Below are 22,155 nucleotides of genomic sequence, written 5' to 3' on the forward strand. Positions count from 1 at the left end.
AAAAACAATTTGCTCGTGTCTCATACATATCACAATGAACGTTGGTAACATGCTTCCTTTCATGATTGCCACTGCCTGCATGGGCTAAGTTGTGTCGTGTCATTTGGGAGTGCTTTGGTGGCTTGCTTGAAGCAGACATTGGTGTGCTGTGCGTTTGCCCCTTAACCGTTCTGTGCACCGACCGGCATACCGAACCCCAGCAAGAAAAAGAAAAAGGACGAGGCCCGTGTCCACTTGACAGGCTGTGCGCGCAGCGAAGGGTACTACAAGATGGACGTCAAGGAGAAGGCTCGGTTTAAGCAGTCTGGCAGCGCCATACCTCAGCTGGAGACACAGGCAAGCCCCCTTTGCATATCTGCTAATGGCACGCAGTGCTCTTTTGGCGTGGCCTGAGTTAACCTTATTGGTTGAAAATTATTATTTGTCGTGAGGGAAAGTTTTGTAAGCACTGAAAAAAGTTTTGTCTAGGTGGCACGCACACACCACAGACGCACACACGCACACACACCCCTCTTCACTGCAGATTGGTTATTTTATTCCTTCTGGGCTTTTGTGTGCCCACATCGCAACTCCACACTGCTGTCGCTGTCTCTGCAGCATTGTGAACGTGACACTAGTAAATGTAGGCCAGTCAGAGCTAGAACTCGCTGCCAGTGCACAATGATCTTTCATGGCAGATTCCGCTATACAGTCGAACCCGGATATATCGAATTTCGGTTATATCGAACTCGCGGAATATCCCCTTGAAAATCCCATGTAAAGTATAGGAAAGCAGCGTCATATATCGAACTCAGTTTCACCGGTCGTTCGATATATCGAACTCCGCACCACGCACTGGAAAGTGTGCCTTCCCCAAAGACGATCACATCACCCTCGGCCGTTTGCCGTGTGACGTTTTCAAGCCATGCGTGGAAGGAATGAGAGGGGACAGTTCGGCGATGGCTGGGCCGTGCCCATTCCCCAAAGGCACTCGCATCTGCGGTTATAGTTTCCCGCGTGCCAGCATGTGACGTTTGCAAGCCATGTGCGTGAATGAACCAGAGAGAACCGGTGGGAACGATAGGGGAAAAACGCGATAGAGCGAAGCGCAAGGGTGTGCCCATTCTTTTGCCGAGCTATCTCTCTCCTTCCTCTCTCCCGGTCTTTATTCGCAGTAGCATGCGCCAAGCCAGCTCTGCCTGTTTTCAGACAGAACGTCGGACGCTTTCTCCAGGGTGTGTTACGAACCCTTTGCGCGCGGCGGCTGATGTGGCTATGTATGGCGCCTGCGAACGTTAAGAAGCGGCAGATTTTTTTTTTTTTCACGAGGGTCACCCATTCTTATCGTTGTGCTGTACGCGCGGCGTAGCGTAAGATATGGGCGGCTGCGAACATTAAAAAGTGGCTGGTTCTTCTTTTTTTTTTTTGCGGGAGTAATTTATTCTTGCAGTATGAATCAACGAAAGCATGCGGTCAGCTGCGATCATGACACTGGCTTTTAGCATTTTTCGCTTCAAACAACATTTGCAGTTATCACGCTTTCCAATGATTTTATGGCAATGGACTATGCCTGCCCCAAGCGTGGCGTGATAAATCGAACCAGGCTTGTGCAATCAAGCCATCACGGGCACTCTGCCATGTTCACTCCCCGCCACCGCAGCTTTCAAAAGGTAAACACGCTGTGACATCACTGTGCAGCATCTTGGCACGCTGCCAAGAAATGAGCTGTGGATGAGACCACCGAAACAGAGTGGCGCGTGCCATTGACATGCAAGCGAAAACACTCGCGATTTCTGCCGCGGTGACACAGAAACCTTGTTTTGAGCTGCCGCGGTGGCTCGAGCGGTGAGAGGGACGCAGTTCCAACAAGTTGGAAATTTTTCGCTCTGTCGCTGCCACTCATCGCTGAGATCGTTCAGTCGCTTCCATGTGAGCGAGCTGGCCCTAAAGCTTTTTTTTTTTTTTTCCAAATTCTCGGGTGCGAAAGTGGAGGATGGGTTCATTATGCGAGTGGGTTGATTACGCGACAAATACGGTATCGTTTTTTCGCATCGTAAGTGCCGTCACAAGCCGATTTCTGTATATCGAATTATCAATATATCGAACTATTTCGTGATTCCCTTAGAGTTCGATATATCCGGGTTTGACTGTATTAAAATAGCTCTAATTTATGTTTTTATTTTGCACCGTTCCTGATTGGTTCAAAAGATGTCATCGCAGTGAGGAGGAGTGGGAAAGGCAAAAGTGAAATGGAATTGGTTCTACAATCTGCGCACCATTTGCTCTACTGAGTATAATCTAGCGATGGCGGGGAAATATGTGAGGTCGGAGCATTGTGTCATTTTTTGTTCTTTTATCGCATGTAAGGAACACGCAAAAAGAGGCGGTACAAACACAAACTATGTTTAAATATTTCCTCAGAGACAGGCAGTGGTGGTTCAGGAACTGCATGCGTATGTATGGCTTTTTGCATATACACACACATGCACGCGCACACTTTAGAGACAGCATTTGTAACTTGGCATTACTTTCTCTCCTTTTTGTGTACTGGTGATTGCCTCAATGTGTACATTGTCTGACCAGATGGTGAAAAAAAGTGGCGGGGAGCGATTGTCTAACAAGGAGCAGCAGGCATCTTGTGAAGCTTGTGCCGCCTCTGTGTGTGCTGTGTGCGTGAAATGCTGCGCACAGAAAAAAAAAAAAAAAAAAGGCCAATTTGAATAGTTAATCAAATATGAAGTAGGTGCGTAGCACCGCTTATCCCCGTTATACGTTTCATGCATTACCACACACATCTGCGATTTACACTCTCTCCAATATCTTCCCTCAGCTCACACAAGACGTGGCCAGCAGTCACAAAGACAAACAGCGCCAACGGTTGCGCTTCCAAAACACACAACACACGAACCTAAGGCGGAAACATTCCGATCGCTGCTTTTGGTTGGTTGTGCGCGGGCAGCGGTTTCATAGGGGCGTATATCCAGGCGTCTTCCCGAGCAGACACCGACAGCAGCTCCCTCTGCCCCGCATTCTCCCCAGCCCATGTTTCGCCGTAATTTATGGCCTCCGCGCCCTTTTCCCTCAAACCGAGAGACAGAGCTGTTAGCGTCGAACCCACAATCACTGCGCTTACACTGTGCTTTTTAACTGCTCTGGTTTGCCTCCGCGGCACGGTCAAAGCGCGACGTTTCGGAGAATAGGAACGGACCGAACCGATGGCGTTGCCCGTTTTCATGTGCTTCTATACCACTCCCGAAGAACAGCCGCCTGTGCGACCGTCATAATTCTGAAATAAACTCGCATCAAGCTGCCACTTGACCTTGGCCGCCCCTTCGGAATCTCCCCTAAGACAGTGGACCTGTGGTGAACACTTCGTTTCTGGGAGAAGCCCGCAAACTTAACTCCCCCTTGGAATGGGGATTCTTCGGAGGCGATGCAGGTGACCTATGCTTATCCGCTGTCAGCTCGCTGCCAGCCTTGCGTGAACTTGAGCGTCCAAACGGCTGCGTCTTCATCGGCTGTCGATTTATGGGCCTCTGACTTTCTGGTTCTGCCTTCGTAACCATTGTACTTAAGTACGTCGAACCTGCGCCGTAGTGCCAGATGGCCCGGCTTCATCCATTGCGACGCGAAGCAAACGCACACACGCTTGTGCAACGCTGCTCAGCGATGGCCGTCATGTCCGCAACTGACATGCCCCTCTCTCACTGTCTCACTCCATGTGGTCGCTCTGCCCCCTCAGTGTTAAGTCGCATGATGTACGTGTCGCCACTTTCCCTTCCTCCTCTTCAAGTTCATGGAGAGATGGATGGACAGAGAGAGAGAGTACTACAGCTCTGCGGCCGCTCCACCTCCTCAATGCTGAGCCGCAAGACGCGCACGTAGCCACTTTCTCTTTCTCCACTTCAAGTTCACGAAGAGAGAGAGTGAGCAGCTTCAGACAGACATCGGCGAAATCCGTGATTGCAGCTAGTAGTGCTACGCACTAAAAGAAGAAAGACGAGAACAGGTTATGATTGCATCTCGCTGGGCCCAATCCCATCAGTGGAACAGGAGTGCAACTAATTTTAATCCCAAGCAGCTGCTTTAAATGTTTTCTGTTTTTGTCAGCGGGTGTAGGATTGGGTTCTCAATTTGTTTTTGGTTTTTATCCAAGTTTACACTGTCATGCTAACTAACTAGGTTGCACGTTTTTCGTTGCACTTTTTTCTTTCAACTCGTGTACTCATAAGTCTAAAAAATAAGCACAGTCTGCTGTTTCTGGGGCTAGTTTCTTACACTTCTGCGGTTAAGCAATATGTTTTGCTTCCCTTCTCTTTTGTTTTGTTTTCGAAATAGTTGTTCTGGAGACCAGAGCAAAAATACAGGCAGCAGTGAACTTAGTATCTAGTTGAATGATTGACCAGGCATTGTAGTGGCCCCCCAAACTCAGTGTTTGCATTTTTTTTTTCGCAGGTGTAATATGTGTCTGCACCTCTAACTTATAAAATTTGCCAGACGCCGCTTTGGTATCTCTGTCATGTCCGTAAAACGTGATTACTTGCTATTACTGACTCACGCACTTGTCTTTGGCTTATTACGGTAACAATTTAATTTGTCTCATTTGCCATGCAGGACCCAACAAGCAAAGCTCGCCTTGCTGCTCAGTCAAGCAGAGAAGCACGGTCCAATCAGCGAAGGTTGCTGACCTCTTTTGGAGAAGCAGAAGTGATTAGTGACTTGCTCAAATTCAACCAGTTGAAGGTAGGTAGAACAGTCGATTGCAGTGTTTCCTTCATTACGAATGAAACAGCGGAGTGCAGTCGTTTGTAGCAACCTCCCAGTTTTCGACCAAACTGTATGTGTGCAGTAGATTCTCAGTGGTGCGAATCTCATGGGGTAGCAGAAGTATTCTCTGTAAGTGAGCATAAAATATGTGTATGCAAAATGCACTCGTGCAACTTTGTCGATGACTAACAGAGTTTAGCTATAGTCATATGCGAATGCTTAGTGCTTGTGGTTTGTTACCTGTGACATGGAAGGAAGAGTCTGCTGCGTGAAGCCGCTGCAATTGGTGCTTTGTAACTAGCCACTGCCTCGCATAAGAGACCCAGTTGTGTTATCAACTATGAGTACTGTAATCTTTCGTGAAGATTAGGGCAAAGCAAGCGTGATGATAGCCACCAGTAGTTCTCGGTTAAGTACGTTAGCTTCACCTAATGACAAGCATTTCATCAAAAGCTGGCTACCCCATATCGCAGCAGTGTTGTGTTGATCGTGGCGTTGCCATACCGAAGCCTACTGCCATTCGATTGCCAAGTTCTGTTTTGCAGCGTACTCATGTAGCTAACACGGCCATAGGTACCCAAGATGTGCCATACGATATATCAGGTGTTATGGAATTTCGATAAATGCATTCAGTAATGCTTTGGAACTTTCGAGGGGATCCATTGACAGGTGGACATAGCCAATAATTTTATATATCTGGTTTGCACCTTGGCCAAGGAATTTTGTGAATTTTTATTGTATGAAAATATATATTATCCGTGATCATATAATTTACATTCTGCTGCACATACTTTTGTGTTCTTTTGATCTAAACAAGTTAGCACAAGACAGGACGGACAAGATAGAAGACAGGACGATGCGCTTCCTGCCTTTTTCTCTTGTGTCCGTCCCCCTTTTTGCTAACTTGCTTTGATCGAATGTGCACCAACTAGCCCAGTAACAAGTTTTACTTTTGTCTCGATTGCCAGTGGGGTCTTGCATTGATGCGCCATTTTGTGGGGTGTTCTAAAATGGTTCGGGCTCTGCTCGCAAAGCCGAAAGCCATGCCGCTAGCTGAAGAAGGGGGAAGAACGACACACCGAGGCAGAGCCAAGTTGTTTTTTGGGAGTTCCCATTGTTAATGATTTTCGGCTCTCCCCTCGCGTTATAATCTAATACTGCAATTCAGTTGGCTAAAGCAGCTTCGGGGTGCAACTATAGTGAATCCGCCACACACTCGGTTTTTGGTTTCCACGGTTTTACGATGTTATATTGGCAACTACCAGGGAAGCCAAATCCTAGTCCATCTAAAATCAAAGTTGCGCTTTTTTTTGTGGGCTCAGAATCCCGTTGTCTCCTTGATCACGCGCTTGTCACGGCTTTCGCAGTGGATTAGCTTGGTTACTTCTGTTGTTAGTGCATTTCACACGATAGCAACGCGCTGTGCACGGTACGACACTTGCCTCAAAAAGGCTATTGTGATAGAAGAAATCAGAAATTCTGCGACAGCTCAACAGCTAGATGCTACTAATCTACCTTATGTGGGTGGCGGATGTAGCGGGAGGTGATTTTAAATGTGGGCCTGGCCGCAGAGGCTTCCGAATCGCCTGGGAGAATGAGAGTGAAAAGGAAGACTGGGTTTCCAAGAACTTGGCCTCCGATGACGACGATGAATGAGTGTTTTTGATTAGACTGCAATGGCCATAATATCCATTAAAGTTACTTTTTCAAGCGCTTATCTCGCATTACATCCGTTTTTTTATTTTTTGCCACTGGGCAGTATGGAAAGTTGCCTCTCGCATTACATTTACGGTCGCATTACATTCGTGTAAATGTGGTGGTCCATGATCGAGAAAATCTCCTGGCCTTTAGTTTTGAATTAGTCACCGAACTTGATGAGCCGTGCATAATACAGCTGTCATGTCATACATGCTCGCTTTGCTTTGTACTCTCATGACCTACTATTCAGTCAGTGGCAACCTGTGTATTTCCTATTTCCTTATGGCTAGGTGCATAAGCGCTTAAGCATTTTTTGCACCGAGAGCATTGCAGCAAAAAAGCAGATACCAGAATATGGGACTTCTTACGACCCTTGCATTTCCCACCTTTAAATTTGCTCTGTCTGCAAGACACTGATAAAGGCAGGTTATTTAATAGGTATTGAAGGCTCCTTCCTTAAAGTAAAATGAAGCGATTTCCAGAAGATGGTCGTTAACCAGGAGGCAGCAGTTTTCTTTGTCTAAAGTTTGCTAAGTGATTCCACTTCTCTGTCTAAAAAAAAAAAAATTTCAGCCGACGCTTGCTTCGATTTTGGCAGTCGCAGAGGAAGTAGCAAATTGAGTGGGCGTAAACTCGCAGGGCTTCTCTTGGAGCATCAAGCAGAATGCTAAAATAACCTCAACTCTGGTCAAGGACACGCCGACGTCCTAATGATTTCCAGGTCAGAGATGTTTTCTGGTGAGGCAGAGGCACGACTTTCAATGCAGTGTAGTGATTTTTTTTTTATCCGTCTTGATGGTTGCCATGGTCGATTGGGCAGTGATACATTACTCATACACATTGATATGCTTTTTACCAACGTCGAATTCCTCGTCAGTAAAAGCTGTCTCTGCTTGTTTTTAATACGGGCACCCGCAGAACCCGTAGTTAAATGCTTGCCACTACACTGCATGAAAGCACAAAACATTAAAAGCGAGGCAGCGAGGCCTCATTTGCACAACCACACACTTAAAATACAAATTCATGGAAGGCATGTGGTTGTTCACGAGGTGCTTGTTGGCGAGCAAGAAAAGGTGCACGCTATTCTGAAATATTTGGCGTGTTGAAATCTAGTGTCTAATATTTTTCTCTCCAGACATTCAGGCAAGATTTTCAAAATAATTGCAAAGCTGAAAAAAATGGTTAATGTGAGGTTCATGGCCACAAGTGCTCAGTGTAGTGTACTTATTAGAAGTGTGCAAATACTGAAACTTTAGAATATGAATCAAATGCGAATTTTGGGGGAAAAGTTTGGGGGAAAAAGCGATCAATAAAGGAAGGAATTAAAAAATAGCGAACACCGTTTGCTTTGCTTATTTCAGAATTAACATGGTATTTGCAAATAAAATTAGTCTAAAATTGCACAGAAGTATACAGTAAAATCTAGCCGAATTCTGGATTATCGAATTTACCATGAAAACACGAAAAACATACACATACCATATTTACTCGCATATAACCTGCACCAGAAATTGAAAAAATGTGTTTTAAAAGTGGGGGTGCGAGTAATACGCGAATATTCCGGAGAAGGGGGGTTCGGCGGGTCGGCTTCACGGCAACGCGCGGCCTGCCATGCAGAGTCCGCATCCCCATCGACATCAACGTGTGTTGCAGTACGAGCGGAATTGTTGTGCGAGTGGAAGATAACTCGTGGATGAACAGTGACCTCGTCATTGACTGGATTCAAGCAATCTGGGAAAAAAAACCAGGTGTCTTGTTGGCACGCCGTTCGATGCTGGTGCTGGATTCCTTCCGAGGCCACTGCACTGACGCGGTGAAAGCTCGCCTCGCTGACAACGGCACACACCTTGTCGTAATACCTGGCGGTATGGCTTCCATGCTCCAACCACTCGACGTGTGTATCAATAAGCCTTTCAAGGCTCACGTGAAGCAGCTATATGCCCTGTGGATGGCCGATGGCCTTTACGCCCTTATGCAGACGGGACGTGTGCGAAGGCCAGATATTGCACTGCTGTGTCAGTAGATCGTAGATGCATGGGGGATGATTCCGGCCGACATGGTGCGCAAGAGTTTCAAGAAGTGTACCATAAGCAACAGCCTAGATGGTTCCGAAGATGATTACGTCTTTGAGAGCGGCGATGAAGCCTCGGATGGCAGCAGTGAGAGCGGCGACGATTTGTAGCGATCGCAGAGAACCGCGCATCCCTCCGAAGCGCGCTGGGTACTGACGCTACATCGCTTCGATTTCGAGGTGCGCTACCAGAAAGGTGCCACAAACGTGGTTGCGGACGCGCTGTCGCGCGCGCCGGTGAATGACCCGTCCTCAGCCGCGGGAGAGGAGGTGCGGCAACTTCCCCGCTCATCGGGAAAGGAGGGCCGAAAGGAGAAATTCCTGCCTCCGGAGTACGCGCATCTCGTGACAGCGAAAACGCCGATCGAGATTGCATTCAGCAGGGAAGAGCTTATCAAAGCTCAACAGGAAGACTCGTACTGTCGTGAGATGGTCGCCAGTCTGCGTGAAGAGACGGACCAATCGACACCGCTGGTCAAAGGGCGCCCAGAATCCGCGGAGAACGCGGTAGGCGCGAGCTCTAGTGCAGCTGGTATTGCTGCGAGTGAGCTGGAGAGCTTCCTGTTGGACGCTGATGGAGCTTTGCTGAAATACGTGCCTGGCAAAGAAGACTCAAGCGAGTGCTTCAAAGCCGTCATCCCCGGCCAACTGAGGCATGCTGCTTTGCAGCACTATCACGACGCAGACGGTCACGGAAGCGCACCAAAGACATGGAAGAAACTATGTCGGCTCGCTACCTGGCCAGGAATGAAGGCTGATGTATGTAAATACGTACGGACCTGCCACTGGCCAGGAATGAAGGCTGATGTATGTAAATACGTACGGACCTGCCACGTCTGCCAAGAAAGGAAGCCGCGAGGTGGAAAACCGCCTGGCCTGCTCCAACCGATCGTGAGCACAAAGCCATGGGAAACTGTGGCGTGCGATCTGATCGGACCGCTGCCGCGCAGCAAAAGAGGGCACAAATTTGTGTTAGTGGTGACATGTCACTTCAGCGGAATCGCTGAACTCTATCCGCTGCGAAACGCCACAACGAAGGAAATCCTGACGAAGCTCTCAGAATTGTTCTGTCGCTACGGGTTTCCGGAGAGGCTGATCACTGACAACGCCTCATATTTCACGGCGAAAGTTTTTCGTGATACGTGGGCCGCCATGGGCGTACGGCAGCAGCAAACGACGTGTTATCATCCGCAGTCAAATGTGACCGAACGCCGCAATCGCGATGTGAAGCCACTACTCGGGGCATACGCCCAGACGCACAACGACTGGGATGAGCAGCTCGACGCGATCACCTTTGCACTGCCAACAAGCGAGAATCGCTCCACAGGTTTCACGCCTGCCTTCCTGATGTTCGGGAGGGAACTAAATACGCCAACTGACACCATTCTGACCAAAAGGCAGGATGCTTCGTCAGGCGAAACGGCAATAGCCGACTACGCACGGCGCATGCGTGATCGTTTGCAAAAAGCAGTGAGCGAGGCCAGCAAAAATCGCGCTAAAGCAAGGGCTAGCCAGAAGGCTGCCTATGATCGCGCGCATCGGAACGTGGAATTTCAAGTGGGAGACTTCGTTCTAAAGCGTAGCCATGTGCAGAGCGATGCGAGCACGGGGTTCGCAGCTGGCCTTGCGCCTAAATGGATTGGGCCGTTCATAGTTGCTGAGAAGCTCTCGCAGTTGAACTACAGGCTGAAAGATCCGAACACGGGTCGACTCGGCAAGCCGATCCACGTCGGGGAGCTAAAACAGTACTTCCAACGGGAAGTGGCTGGCAGGGCGGCAGCGCCGATTTCGCGAAGACGCGGGAAAAGGTCAGTGCCCCCACCTACCCCCAAAGCTCGCCCATACAATACCCGCTCTAGGCGAAAACGACCTTGACGGGGTGAGTGGCCTGACAACAACACCTCGACCACTCAGACGAGTGGTCAAGGAAGCAACCGGTTGTGAGGAAGCGAGCTGGCTACGGGAGGGTCGTATCTAGCAGTATTGTGGGTATGTCCCCTCGTGCCAAACAAAGGGGGGGGGGGGGAGGAAAGAAAAAGCGAGCGGTGGCGAAGACGTTACCAAGCTGTCCCCCCTCTCCACTCGCTGCCGTAGGGACCTGGCCAAATGGCAGGCAACTATTGGCTAGGAGCGCCAAAGGAAAACTAGTCGGAAATCCGAAAGGGGTCTCCCAGAAGGCGCTGCGAAGACAGGCGTCGTCTCCCAGCGAACTCGCTGACGCAGTCGACGTCACAAGCATCGGATAGTCAGCAGCAACAAAGCCTTGGGTGCCAGCGACAGTCGCAGCTCTAGTCGCCACAACAGAAGCGCGCACTCCCTCGAGACCGGCCGTGCCACAACCTAAGTCGTCGCCGCCCAGTAGTCAGGAAGCAGCGCCCGGCGACGGTTCTGGACGGCTGTAGGAGCAGCAGCTGCCGGCTGCAGTGCTGCCTCTCGAGCGCCGGATCGCCATGGAGGGACACTTCTCGAGATAAGCGCTTCGGATATCGCCGCCGTGTCTCCAGCAAGTGGCGTGCGTGCGCGCGTGTGGGTGTGACCGCGGTCGTCGCAGCTGTGTGACAGCATTTCCGTGCGGTCGGCGTACCGATGAGCGGTGCCATGTGATCATCGCGAGCTTCGAGGCAAGGGACCTAATTCGTGCTTCACGGCAGACAGAGTAGCTGTGGAGCAGCGAACGGAAAGATTACGGTGCAACCAACCCTCCAGGCACTGGACGTCGCGAAACCGCCGTGGCGGCGCTTACACCTGCGCAGTGAAGTGTACGGAAGCCCGGACTACCCGACCATCCCAACTAGCCACCCGGGCAGCGGCGTTGGATGCAAGACAAGGCGGCAAGGAAGTCGTTGCCGGCCTACCGTCGCCTGATTTCAGGTGACGTTCAGTCTTTAGGGAGGAGGAGTGTAGCGATCGCGGAGAACCGCGCATCCCTCCGAAGCACCGCGCGCCGCGGAGGATGAAGGGGACAAAAGTATTCCTTCTCTTCCGAGGTTGAGTAACCCAAACGGGTTGCTCGATAGCGCCGCGTTTTCCTCTTCCCTCGCCGGGCGCAGGAGCGCACCGCTAGGCGTCGCAGACGCGACGCTCATTGGCCGAAAAAGGACAAAGGGCAAGATGCGCCGAGATCGGTGGGAACTGGCTACCGCCGGCGAGAGACGACAGCGAGCCGCGACAACGGAAGGACGCAAGGTAAATACCTCCCCGCTATACTTCTTTGTTGTCGCCATCTTGCCCTTCGAAGTGTCAGGCCCCATCCAAAAGGATAGGGTCTCCAGCAAGACCTTCACCAGCATTCTTTTTGGGAAGACCCAATAAACATCTGGTTCCGGGCAAAGTCCTGTTCTGTGTTGTGTCGTACTTCGCATTACCACTTTGCGGCCCGTGGTGTGTGATCGCGGGAGCTCTGTGTTTGCGGCCTAGAACTCAGAAGAGGCTCGACGGCTTAATAAGAACCTCCACAGATTGACAATTGAACGACAGCACTGACAACGTTGCGGCAGTCGTTTTCAAATATATTTGTTTTGAAAACTAAAATGGTGACTGTTTTTTCAGTTGTAACTTCCTAGTCCTCATTTTTTCAGGTAAGTGTGCGGGTTATACGCGAGGATATTTTTTTTTATTTCATGGGGTTCAAAGTTAGGGGTGCGGGTTATATGCAGGGGCGGGTTATACGCGAGTAAATACGGTACCTTTATTTAATGAAAAATTGCATTTTTTGTTTGTTTATTCGTCGGAATTTGTGTGATAACAATTTTTTTCAGTCCCATCAAGTAGTGATACGTACACTCACTGTCACGTGATCTGATGCAAAATTCCTCTAGTACAGCGAGATCCTCGGCGGCTTCTTGCATAGTGCGGCATCGCGGCAGTAGCTGCTCATGACTCATCGTAGGAACAATATCCGTCTTCATCGAGAACTTCCAATAATATGTGGTCATTGGTCAGCATGCCAGTAACGGCAGCATTATTGTCGCTTCAGTGGAGTAGTGGTCGCAGAGTGCAATGTAAGCGGCAACAGGCCCTAAACACAGTCGAACAGAGCTATAGGAGCCTTGCCCTGCCCAGGGGGCGCCGCGAAAACAGTGCTAAAAAGCGCCCCCTAGGCGTCTGCTGGGTAGTACAAATCGCCAGCGTCTGCATTCGAATGCATGGAGTCAGTATTGATCCACCGCTTTATATTCTATTATGTAGGAATTACAACGAAATTAAGGCGCTGAAAATTCATCTAGGGCTGTCATGACGTAAAAAAAAGGCAATAAATAATCCAATGTCAGGCATTATACGACATGCAGCAATTGGAGGCGAAGTCTCGGCGCGCTGCGGGTCGATATAGCCAGGCGAGAGTCGCGCGAATTCGTGGAGCTCTACGAAAGCTTTACACGCAGCTGAGCTGAAGCAAGTGACTACACGAAACCGCAACACGGATGTAGGCAGCGTAAACAACCCCTCTGAGGCACAAAAAGTCCTTTCGATGGGCACCTTGAGCCGGTCGTGCATAGGCTGTTGGGGTTTGCGTTCAATGCATGCATGTGATTTTGTAGGTTGATCCTAAGCTGGTTTTTGCTTTTTACGCACCGTTTAGCTGATAAGTCACACTCTTAATGTTTGGAAATACAATTCACGTACTGGAAAGTCCCACAGAAAGCTGGAGCTGGAACTGCAGAAACGTTCGAATTACACCGCGCGGCAGGCGCTTGTGTTCATCATTAGGTGTGGATATCAGAAGGCACGCTGACCTCGTTTCACTGCTCAACTGCTAATAGCCTTTGATTTATGTGCTTGCAGCTCTCGAGCTAGAGCTTTTGCCTGTTGGAGGCAATGGGGACAATGCATATTAGAATTAAGCGCTCTATCAGATCAAGAACGCGCGATTCATGACCGAAATGGTATTGTTGGCTGCTTAGTAATTATAAATATGTTCCATATGACGTCTATTACTGTTTTCTCTTGAAAGTGAATGGCTACTTTCATCAAGATAGCAAACGTTTTAAGTAAACTCTAGTTTATCGTCCTCACCTTTTGTTGTGACGTACGCACGTGCAGTTCTTACTTACACAGCTGCCGAAAACAGTAGCATAACGGACGGTTTCGCTCTCAATCACAGATAAACATATAGCTGTACTCTATATAATTTCGGGCGGAGCGGGCAACTTAGAGTGAACGGCGCTTCTCTAACCAGTGCATGCGTGCATATGACTGCCCGTACCAATCGCATCATAGCCCCATTCCATGCGGCTTGAAAGAAAGCAGTAGAGTTGAACTAGGAAATGGTTACTTTGTCCGTGGCACCCTACGATGCAAGCGAAAATAGCAACGATGACGATGTTTCGGGACAGATGGTACACGGCAAGATCAATGCCGCATGCTTTGAACATTTCGTCGGAAGGCAGCCGCAGCGCTTTCTTTTTTTTTTTTTAATATTAGGCCACTGTTGGTTCACAATAATGTCCATGATATGTGACGACTCTTTTCACGCTCACGAAGCGGCAATAAGAAGCACGAACGAAAGTAGAAAGCCTGCGAGATACGCGTTGCAGCATAAGCAGAGCCGCTGTTGTACTACCCAGTCAGGCTTTTCTTGGCCGCCACGAGGCGGCGCCACCCTATTCAAAACTCCAGCGCAAGGTCCCTATGGGTGCTTATTTGCACGAATCATGGGCTGTCACTGTGGCGGCATAAAAAAAATTGGGTGTGTAGCCAGCGCAGCCACGGGATACGAAATAACTGAAAGTTCAAATTATGGAATGGGACTGCAAAACCTGTCGAAAACCGTTTGCATCGCAGTAATTCGATCTGATGAACACCTGTACAATGGTTGTCTGCATTTGAGATAAAAAAAAACCAAAGTAAGAATGCTGTTTTTTGCCAGTGTCGTCAATTGTGTCACTTTGTGCACACTGTTGGGAAGGTCCCTCTTCGCAAAACAGCCCCGTCGCATTTTGAGGATGCTGTGCCTGCATTATGTTAACAGGTAATTCAAGGTATATCGAAGTTGATAGATAGAGGATTGCTGTGCCTGCATTATGTTAACAGGTAATTCAAGTTATATCGAACTTGATAGATAGGGGAGTTGTGAAATAGCTTGATATGTATATGATTTGACATATAAAACATAGCAATAGAGCCTTGAGACATGGATGCGGTATACAGCCAGAACATTGATATACTACCGGACAACTTATTGTGGCTATGCAGCCAAGGCTACAGGGCAGAGATTTCGTCACAGTGTTGCTACACCATGTAGTTTTGGCATATCTGACCTCAGTTATGGTTTCGATTTCAGTTTAACCTTTACTTGAAATTATAGTTGTCGAGCTGCCAACAATGTAGAAATGTCTTGTGTTAGACTGCTTAATGCCCAAGCGAATGTCATTTTGTGGTTAGGGAATGTCACATGCTGTGTACGCTGTAAGTGCATTGCGAAAGCATACAGAAACTGGCGGGTAAACTCAGCAGAAGCAGCCAGCATACTCTTCAGGAGATTCCCGACAGATGGCGTAACCATCCCGTTTGCTCGGCATATTGTACTGATTTGAAAATGCACTACACTAACATTGTACTGGCTTATGTTTTAGTACAACCATGATGTAATGATGGCCAATGATGGTACAACCATGATGTAACATTTCCAATATGGTATACTATTCCAGAGCATGATTCGCGAAATTTATGAAGGGGACTATTTCCTGCTGCGCGCTGAGCTTCTGCATTTCGGCTTTTGGTATACTGCAAACAATTTAGAATCAAGGTGCAGTTGATTTCCACAGTGCATTCAGGAGCAAAGCAGGCCACGCAAAAGCCGTCGTAAGCTTTCAGTCAGCCATGTTGGTTTAACCGCATGACAGCCAGTGCACCAAGTGCCAGGTTTTCTGTATGACAGTGTTTTTGCGTTGAAAATAACTGCGCCAGGCTATTCACAACTGCATCATGCAAGGATTTTATGTTTTCACATATTAGCGCTGCCAGCACATGTCCAGAGTTGTTCTGCTTACCCAGCTCGGCATGCAAAAGGCGGTCACGGGAGCGCCATTAGAAGGGCCCCTGCCGAATGTTGCACCAGTGGGAAGTTGAATGAATACGAAAAATAGGGCTACACCTTGTTGTGGAGCTTTCAAGGGACGTTTTAAATGCTTGATGTAAAGTGTAATAATCAGTATATAAGTGCAACTTCATATACATCATTTTGTTTTGGCATTCTGATTGGTCGTTAGGGTTCAGAATCTTGATCATTCGGTGTGTTTTACTTTTAGCTGAGATGTAGTGTGGAAGCACAGGTGGATTGTGGGAAAAACTTTACTCATCTTTTTTGATCTTGGTGAAAATTTAACTATAGTATTTGCTCAGCAGTTGGTGTTTATCAAATATCAAAAGTTGTTCATCTTTGTTCAGCAGCAAATGGTGCATTTATTTTGGTTAGCAAATTGTATTTAAAAATTGAAGGCTTTTTTTTTTTCCCATCTGCTCAACTCAAACTCAAAAAGGACTTTCGGGATCACTACTTGGAAATAAATGGTGACATAGCATAGCATCAAAAATCTGCATGAAAGAAATTGTGTTCAAGGCATGACAATTTGCTTACTAAAATGGCTGGTGGCAGTAAAACTTGCATTAATTTCTTGGTCTTTTTCTTACGTATAGGAGATGTGTTGTCTGGGAAAATAACTTTTTTTTTTTCACTAGATTGCTTCTGTCTACTGACACAGGCCAACTATGTCCACAGTGTCGTTTTAATCTGTCCTTTTAAAGTGGGGCCTTCTATATTTCACTTCTCACTCATGAATGTCGTTCCTGCTTGTGTTGCTTTCAGTTCCGGAAGAAGCAGCTCAAGTTTGCCAAGAGCCGCATTCACGACTGGGGCCTGTTTGCCCTGGAGCCTATTGCAGCCGACGAGATGGTCATAGAATATGTCGGCCAGATGGTGCGGCCCATCATGGCTGATCGGCGGGAGCAGTACTACACGCAGATCGGCATCGGGAGCTCATACCTCTTCCGGGTAGACGTCGAGACCATCATCGACGCTACCAAATGTGGCAACCTGGCACGCTTCATCAACCACAGTTGCAATGTGAGAGTTCTGTATACCGAATGTGGAAAACTTGCTGCTGCTTCTTTTTTTATCATGTGACAACTCTCAGAAGTGAAAATAGAATCACTTGGAGAGTTAGCTCACTTCTAGGTTAATGAAAGATTATGTTCACTTGTAGAGCAATCAGCAGCAATTTTATGCTTGAAACACGTGCCTGCCATTGCTGAGTAAGCTATTAAGATGCTTCCTAAACAAAAAATGACATGACGCAAGCATTATAGGTTTGCCCAGAAAGCCAGAATCATTAACGCCACCAGTAAGAAACATTACATATGCCTGGTAATGAATGCAGGCAGCTGTTGTGCCAGCGGTACCTATTTTTAGCTGACAAAGACAGGTTTGGAGCCTCAAAAGGCATTGTCATGCTGCCTGAACTATTTATTTTTTAATTTCTTTACTCACAGTGCCAAGAGGCATCACAGTGGCGGAAGGGCGTACATAAAAAAACAAACATGACATAAGCAGTGTCTTTCACGGAAATAAGTTGAAACTGCAGCAAAACAAAAAGAAAATGAAAGACAAAAAATAAAAATAACAAAAAATTAGCACCGCAAAACCGAAATGGTTATTATAAGGCAGAAATGAAAACATCATTGGACATAATACAAGCAGTGTCTGAAGGCAATTTGTTTGTCTCATATTGTTTAAAAAAAAAAAAAAGACAATCGATATAGTATATATCTTTTTTTGAGGCAATCTCCCGTATTTTAAAACTGTGGTCTACACAGTCGGAAATATAATGAAGTGCCAGTATATATTTTGCTCTTACAATGCAAGCAGAACAATGATAAATTACGTGAAAAAGCTTGAGCCGCAACTTACATTGACGGATTTTCAAATGCTCCCATTGCAGCCTTTCTTTCAAACTCTCGGCTGAGATATCTTTCCGTAAATCCCTGACACAAGCCGAGCAGCTAAATTCTGAACCCTTTCTAATTTTGCTTTGGCTCGCACCACTAGAGGATTCCAAATTGTACAGGCATATTCAAGGATTGACAGGATTGCTCTTGTACAACAATTCTTTAGTAGGTAACGGAAAAGATCTTGCTTACTAAGTAAGTAAATACTTGGGTATTTACTTTACGCCTCTACTAAAGTGGCAGAGACAAATTTATTAGGTTGCATCCGGAGCTGCGAAAGCTTTGGGCCTTCTGCGTAGAAATTTCAAGGATTTCCTTCTTGTAGAACAATTGTTTAGTAGGTAGCAGAAAAGACCTGGTACTTTTGTACAGAAAGCCTAAAGCTTTCGCAGATCTGCAACGTAATCAACCTGTCTCTGCCACTTTATTTGAGATGTAAAATAAATACCTAAGTATTTATATTCAGAAACTTGATTTAAACTTATACCATTTAGGTTACAACTGCTCGCGTGAGGATTTCTTTTTTTCTGGTAAATGTTATACAGACAGTTTTATTTGAATTTAGTCTCATTTGCCATTTCACGCACCATTCGCCGATTCTGTCTGGGTTGTGTTGGAGAACATGCACATCACTCGCACCTTTTGTTTCGTTGTACAGTACACAATCATCAGTGAATAATCGCATTTGAGATTGGAGGCCATCATTTATGTCAATAATGTACACTAAAAATAATAGTGTGCCATCATTTAGGTTAATAATGGACTGTAAAAATAATAGTGGACCTAAGACCGATCCCTGAGGTACCCCAGACGTGACATTTGCTACTCGAGATTGAGACCTATTAAAAATGACAAACTGCTTACAAAATGCAAGGTACGAGCATATCTAAAAAAACAACTTGGGAAAAATGTTATAAGCTGCTAGTTTTTCAGTTAGTAAAAAGCTTGGAACAGTGTCGAACACTTTTTGGAAATCTTTTAAAAGGCACAGTCTATAGAGAGATTCTTATCTAAAGCTTTGGCTATGTCATGCGTAAATTCTGTTAATTGTATAATATAAAAAAAAAGCCTTTATGAAAACCATGTTGAGCTGGATTAAACAAACAATGTTTATTAATATTTGCTGCTACAGTAGTATGCAAAATATGGTCCAAAATTTTACAGGCGACAGAAGTCGGACACAGGCGGCATCACTGCGGGGGCCGTGCTTAGATCTACCATTCGAGATGAAAAGTATTGCCAATTTAATCAACCTGACTAGAATGTGTGCTATATTTTCCCAGTCCTCCTTCTCTTTGCATATAAGTTTTGGTTTCTACGTGGATACGGACCACTAACCACTGCGGGTTCGAGTGTTATCTGAGCCGAGGCTCCAATCAGCTTTCACCACGCACACACTGAAACACTGCAGCGCTCAGTCAACCTCTGTGGGAGGCGAGCGATTCGCTGCAATGACACAAGCCTCCAAGCTTACAAAGGAAGTATTGATTGAACGCCATCCTCCAGCAATACACTCAAACACTCAGTAACTGTATCCCGAAGCACGTGAGAAACAAGGCTCTGCTGCGCGCACTAAGTGACGAGGAATGCGCTCTGCAAGCACGCAGTAGTGTGCTGCAATCTCTCTTACTGTGACCAAAGGCCTGTTTGAGAGAAAGTGGGCAAACGACAAAAAGTATGTCTGTCTGAGATCGCTGGAGCCTGATTGCCAGGCTCGAGCTACGCTCTCATGTATGAACCGGAGCGGGCGAGCTTGAGTACACACTGGTCTGCACGGACAATGGCTGGCAGACAAGAGTAGTAGCGTACGCACCTTGCGATGTCTCAGAAGGGTCTTTCTTTCAACCCCGCTTGGACTGTTGCACGAGCGTGGTATTATAAGCGATGCCTTGTTCCCTCCAAAAGGCGCCAATGAGAAAAACGAGCCACTGGGACATCCGGGCAGAGTTGTGACTGTGTTCGGACATCCCTCCGCCACCTGAGGCGGGAGAAAGGGAAAGAGGAGAACAAAAGGGGAGCAGGCGGCCACCGCGCAAAAGGCAGCGGAAATCTCACATCCTCCTCTTCTTAATTGCCCTCCTACTCATCAGCGAAAGCATGTGGCAGGTCCCCAAGCACAAAGAAAAGAATGCTATCCTCACGCAACAAACTGCTCCAGCTAAAAAGATCTCGAAAAGACAAACACAGAGGGAAGACAAACGCTAGCTAGCGGGATGCATCACAAAAAGTTCAGTCAGAAGATAAGTAAATGCAACTGTGTATAAAACACTGTCAGCGGCAAAGTCCCAAAGTTCGTGGTTATAGGCTTAGGGATCCTATGGTGACTCACTGCCGTCTTCTTAAGGGGGGGCCTGTTGGCTGCAGACAATCTCCGCCGGTGCAGGAACAGCGAACACACTGAAGGGGCTGTAGGCGTGGAAGCTTCGTGGCCATCCTAGTGCGCACATGGCATGACAGTGCGGGGCCTTTTTGCCATGCACATGCCGACAAGCGCACATAGCACAGTTATTGCCTCCACTCTTGGGCACGTGCACGCACAACCACCACACACACACGGAAGATGATGCCGTTCTTCGGCGGCGAACTTGTCCCAAGGGCCTTCACAGTCTCAGCGGTCTTGGGTGAAAGGGGCATTGTCCACACTCCCTGTCCCTAAAGGATTCCAACTTTCCTCCGCACACAGTGGGCACAGTACGAGACTGGGCTGCTTAACCCATGGGCACAGCTACGAGATGGGGCTGCTGAACCCATTCGCTGCCAAAGCCCGTGAATCGCCGGCGCCGCACACGGTGGCGGTATTTCCAAAGCCGGCGAAACGACAGGCGCTTACTATTTTGTGTTTTATAAAGTTGTCTTTAGATGGCGGGACATATACTTTTGTCATGGAATACTTGTATCCTTGTTCAACAGGTGGCAGCACATCACAGTGTTGGAAAAGTATTTTTTTATTTTTTTGTTCACCACTGTTGAGCCCAAAAAATGGCAGACAGCAGAGGTCGATCCGCTCTTTCCGACGCTGAAATTCTGGATATTCTTTTTGATAGTGATGGCGAAGACATGATTGACGACGTTAGTGATTCTTCTGAGCCATCATCCGAGGATGACAGTGACTCGGACAGCTGCTCTGAGCCAGAAGAACCAGTAGACAGCCCGCATGCTTCGTCAGCTAAGCGTCCCAAGATGATTGAATGAATTTGGGAAGAAAACAACAATGCCGAAAAAGTAAGGAAAGCTCCATTTACAGGATCACCTGGGCCTGGGGCGTATCAATGCTGCTGACATTGATACGTCACATGAATGGGGCCTTAACTAGCAAAAGTTCTCTGCTAGAATCTTTAAATGCCCCGAAAAATAACAAGATCTGGAAACCGGTGTGCGAATATATAAACGATTTCGCAAGAGAGACCCAGCGTGTGAAGCCAGACCATGCATGGTTCCCGACAACGGCAGCAGAAATGAAGCTTTACATTGCATTGTGTATCTTGATGAGTTAAATAAAAAAGAGTTCAATACTGGTCAGAACTGAGTGTGATCAGAACTCCAATCTTTGGAGAAGTGGTGCCACTGAAGCGGTTTCGGCAGCTATCAAAGTATTTTCACTTTTGCAAATATGGACGCCACAAGCTCCGACGACAGACTCTGCAAAGCTTTGCCCAGTTATTCGCTATCTGCAGAAAGCTTTTGAAAGTGCATATTCTCCTGAGAAACGCTTTGCAGTGGATGAAAGCTTGACGAAATGGACGCCTGCCGTACGTCCAATTCAACCTATCGAAGCGTGTACATTTCGGCATCAAGTTTTATAAGCTTTGTAAGCCATCCAGTGGTTACTGCTTGAATTTCTCAATATACACCGGCCTTGTCAATGCTGTGCAGTGAAGCTGTCGTCATTGATCCCCTCGGCGACAGGCTTGGTGACGGCCACACTATTCACTTGAATAATTGGTATTCCTCACCCCAATTGTTTTTGGCCATCAAAAATGGTGGCTGCACTGCTGTGGGAACGGTGCGAGTGAACAGAAAAAACATGCCGAAACAGTTCAAAGGCATGAGCTTGAAGAAGGGTCAGTGTGAGACATTGTTTTCCCACGAGATCATGGGGGTCCAGTGGCGGGACCGAAAGCCTGTCACTGTGATTTCAACTTGCCACAGTGCAGCAGAAATCACTGGAAAGAGACACCATTAGGGCAATGAGCCAGTGCTAAAACCTAAAGTTATAGTTGAATACAACAAGGGCATGGGAGGCGTTCTAGGTCAGCAGTTAGTCTTTTCCCATTATGTGGCGGTACACCAAAGGATATAAGAAAATATTTTTTTATATTCTTGACAAATAGCATATAATGCTTACGTACTGCAAGCCAATAAATATGGAAAAAAAAGGAAGAAATATGGATCGGCAAATTCGCCTGCCTGAAGAAATCATCGAGGAAACTGCAGCTCTCGGCTACGAGGGGTGCAAACCGCCTGACCATCTCCAATGCGTCTGGAGGCTGCAGAATGGGCTCACTTTCCACGCCAAATCTCCTGCCGGACCAAGTGAAAAAAAAATTTTCAAGGCAGTGCCAAGTGTGCGAGATGAAGGGAAAAAAAAGAGAGCCGGTGGAAGTGCGAGAAGTGTGGAACCGCACTACACAAGCCCGAATGCTTTTAAGTTTTTTACACAAGAAAAAACTTCCTAAACTAAGAACTGTTCTGAACAG

The 22,155-nt window shown here is 47.3% G+C and overlaps 1 protein-coding gene across 1 annotated transcript in view; it reads left to right on the forward strand.

Annotated features, from left to right (window-relative positions):
* The window catches only part of LOC146196069 (histone-lysine N-methyltransferase SETD1-like), a 56,672-nt gene that overhangs the window by 24,965 nt on the left and 9,552 nt on the right, over positions 1-22,155 (forward strand). The window contains exons 11-13 of the mRNA XM_084598085.1: positions 179-336; positions 4,594-4,722; positions 16,320-16,577. Coding sequence (XP_084454211.1) covers positions 179-336; positions 4,594-4,722; positions 16,320-16,577 — 545 coding nt within the window. The remainder of the gene's footprint in view (positions 1-178; positions 337-4,593; positions 4,723-16,319; positions 16,578-22,155) is intronic.

Source organism: Amblyomma maculatum, chromosome 3, assembly GCF_055883805.1.
Source record: "Amblyomma maculatum isolate TAMU_Amacu chromosome 3, ASM5588380v1, whole genome shotgun sequence".
Lineage (NCBI taxonomy): Eukaryota > Metazoa > Arthropoda > Arachnida > Ixodida > Ixodidae > Amblyomma > Amblyomma maculatum.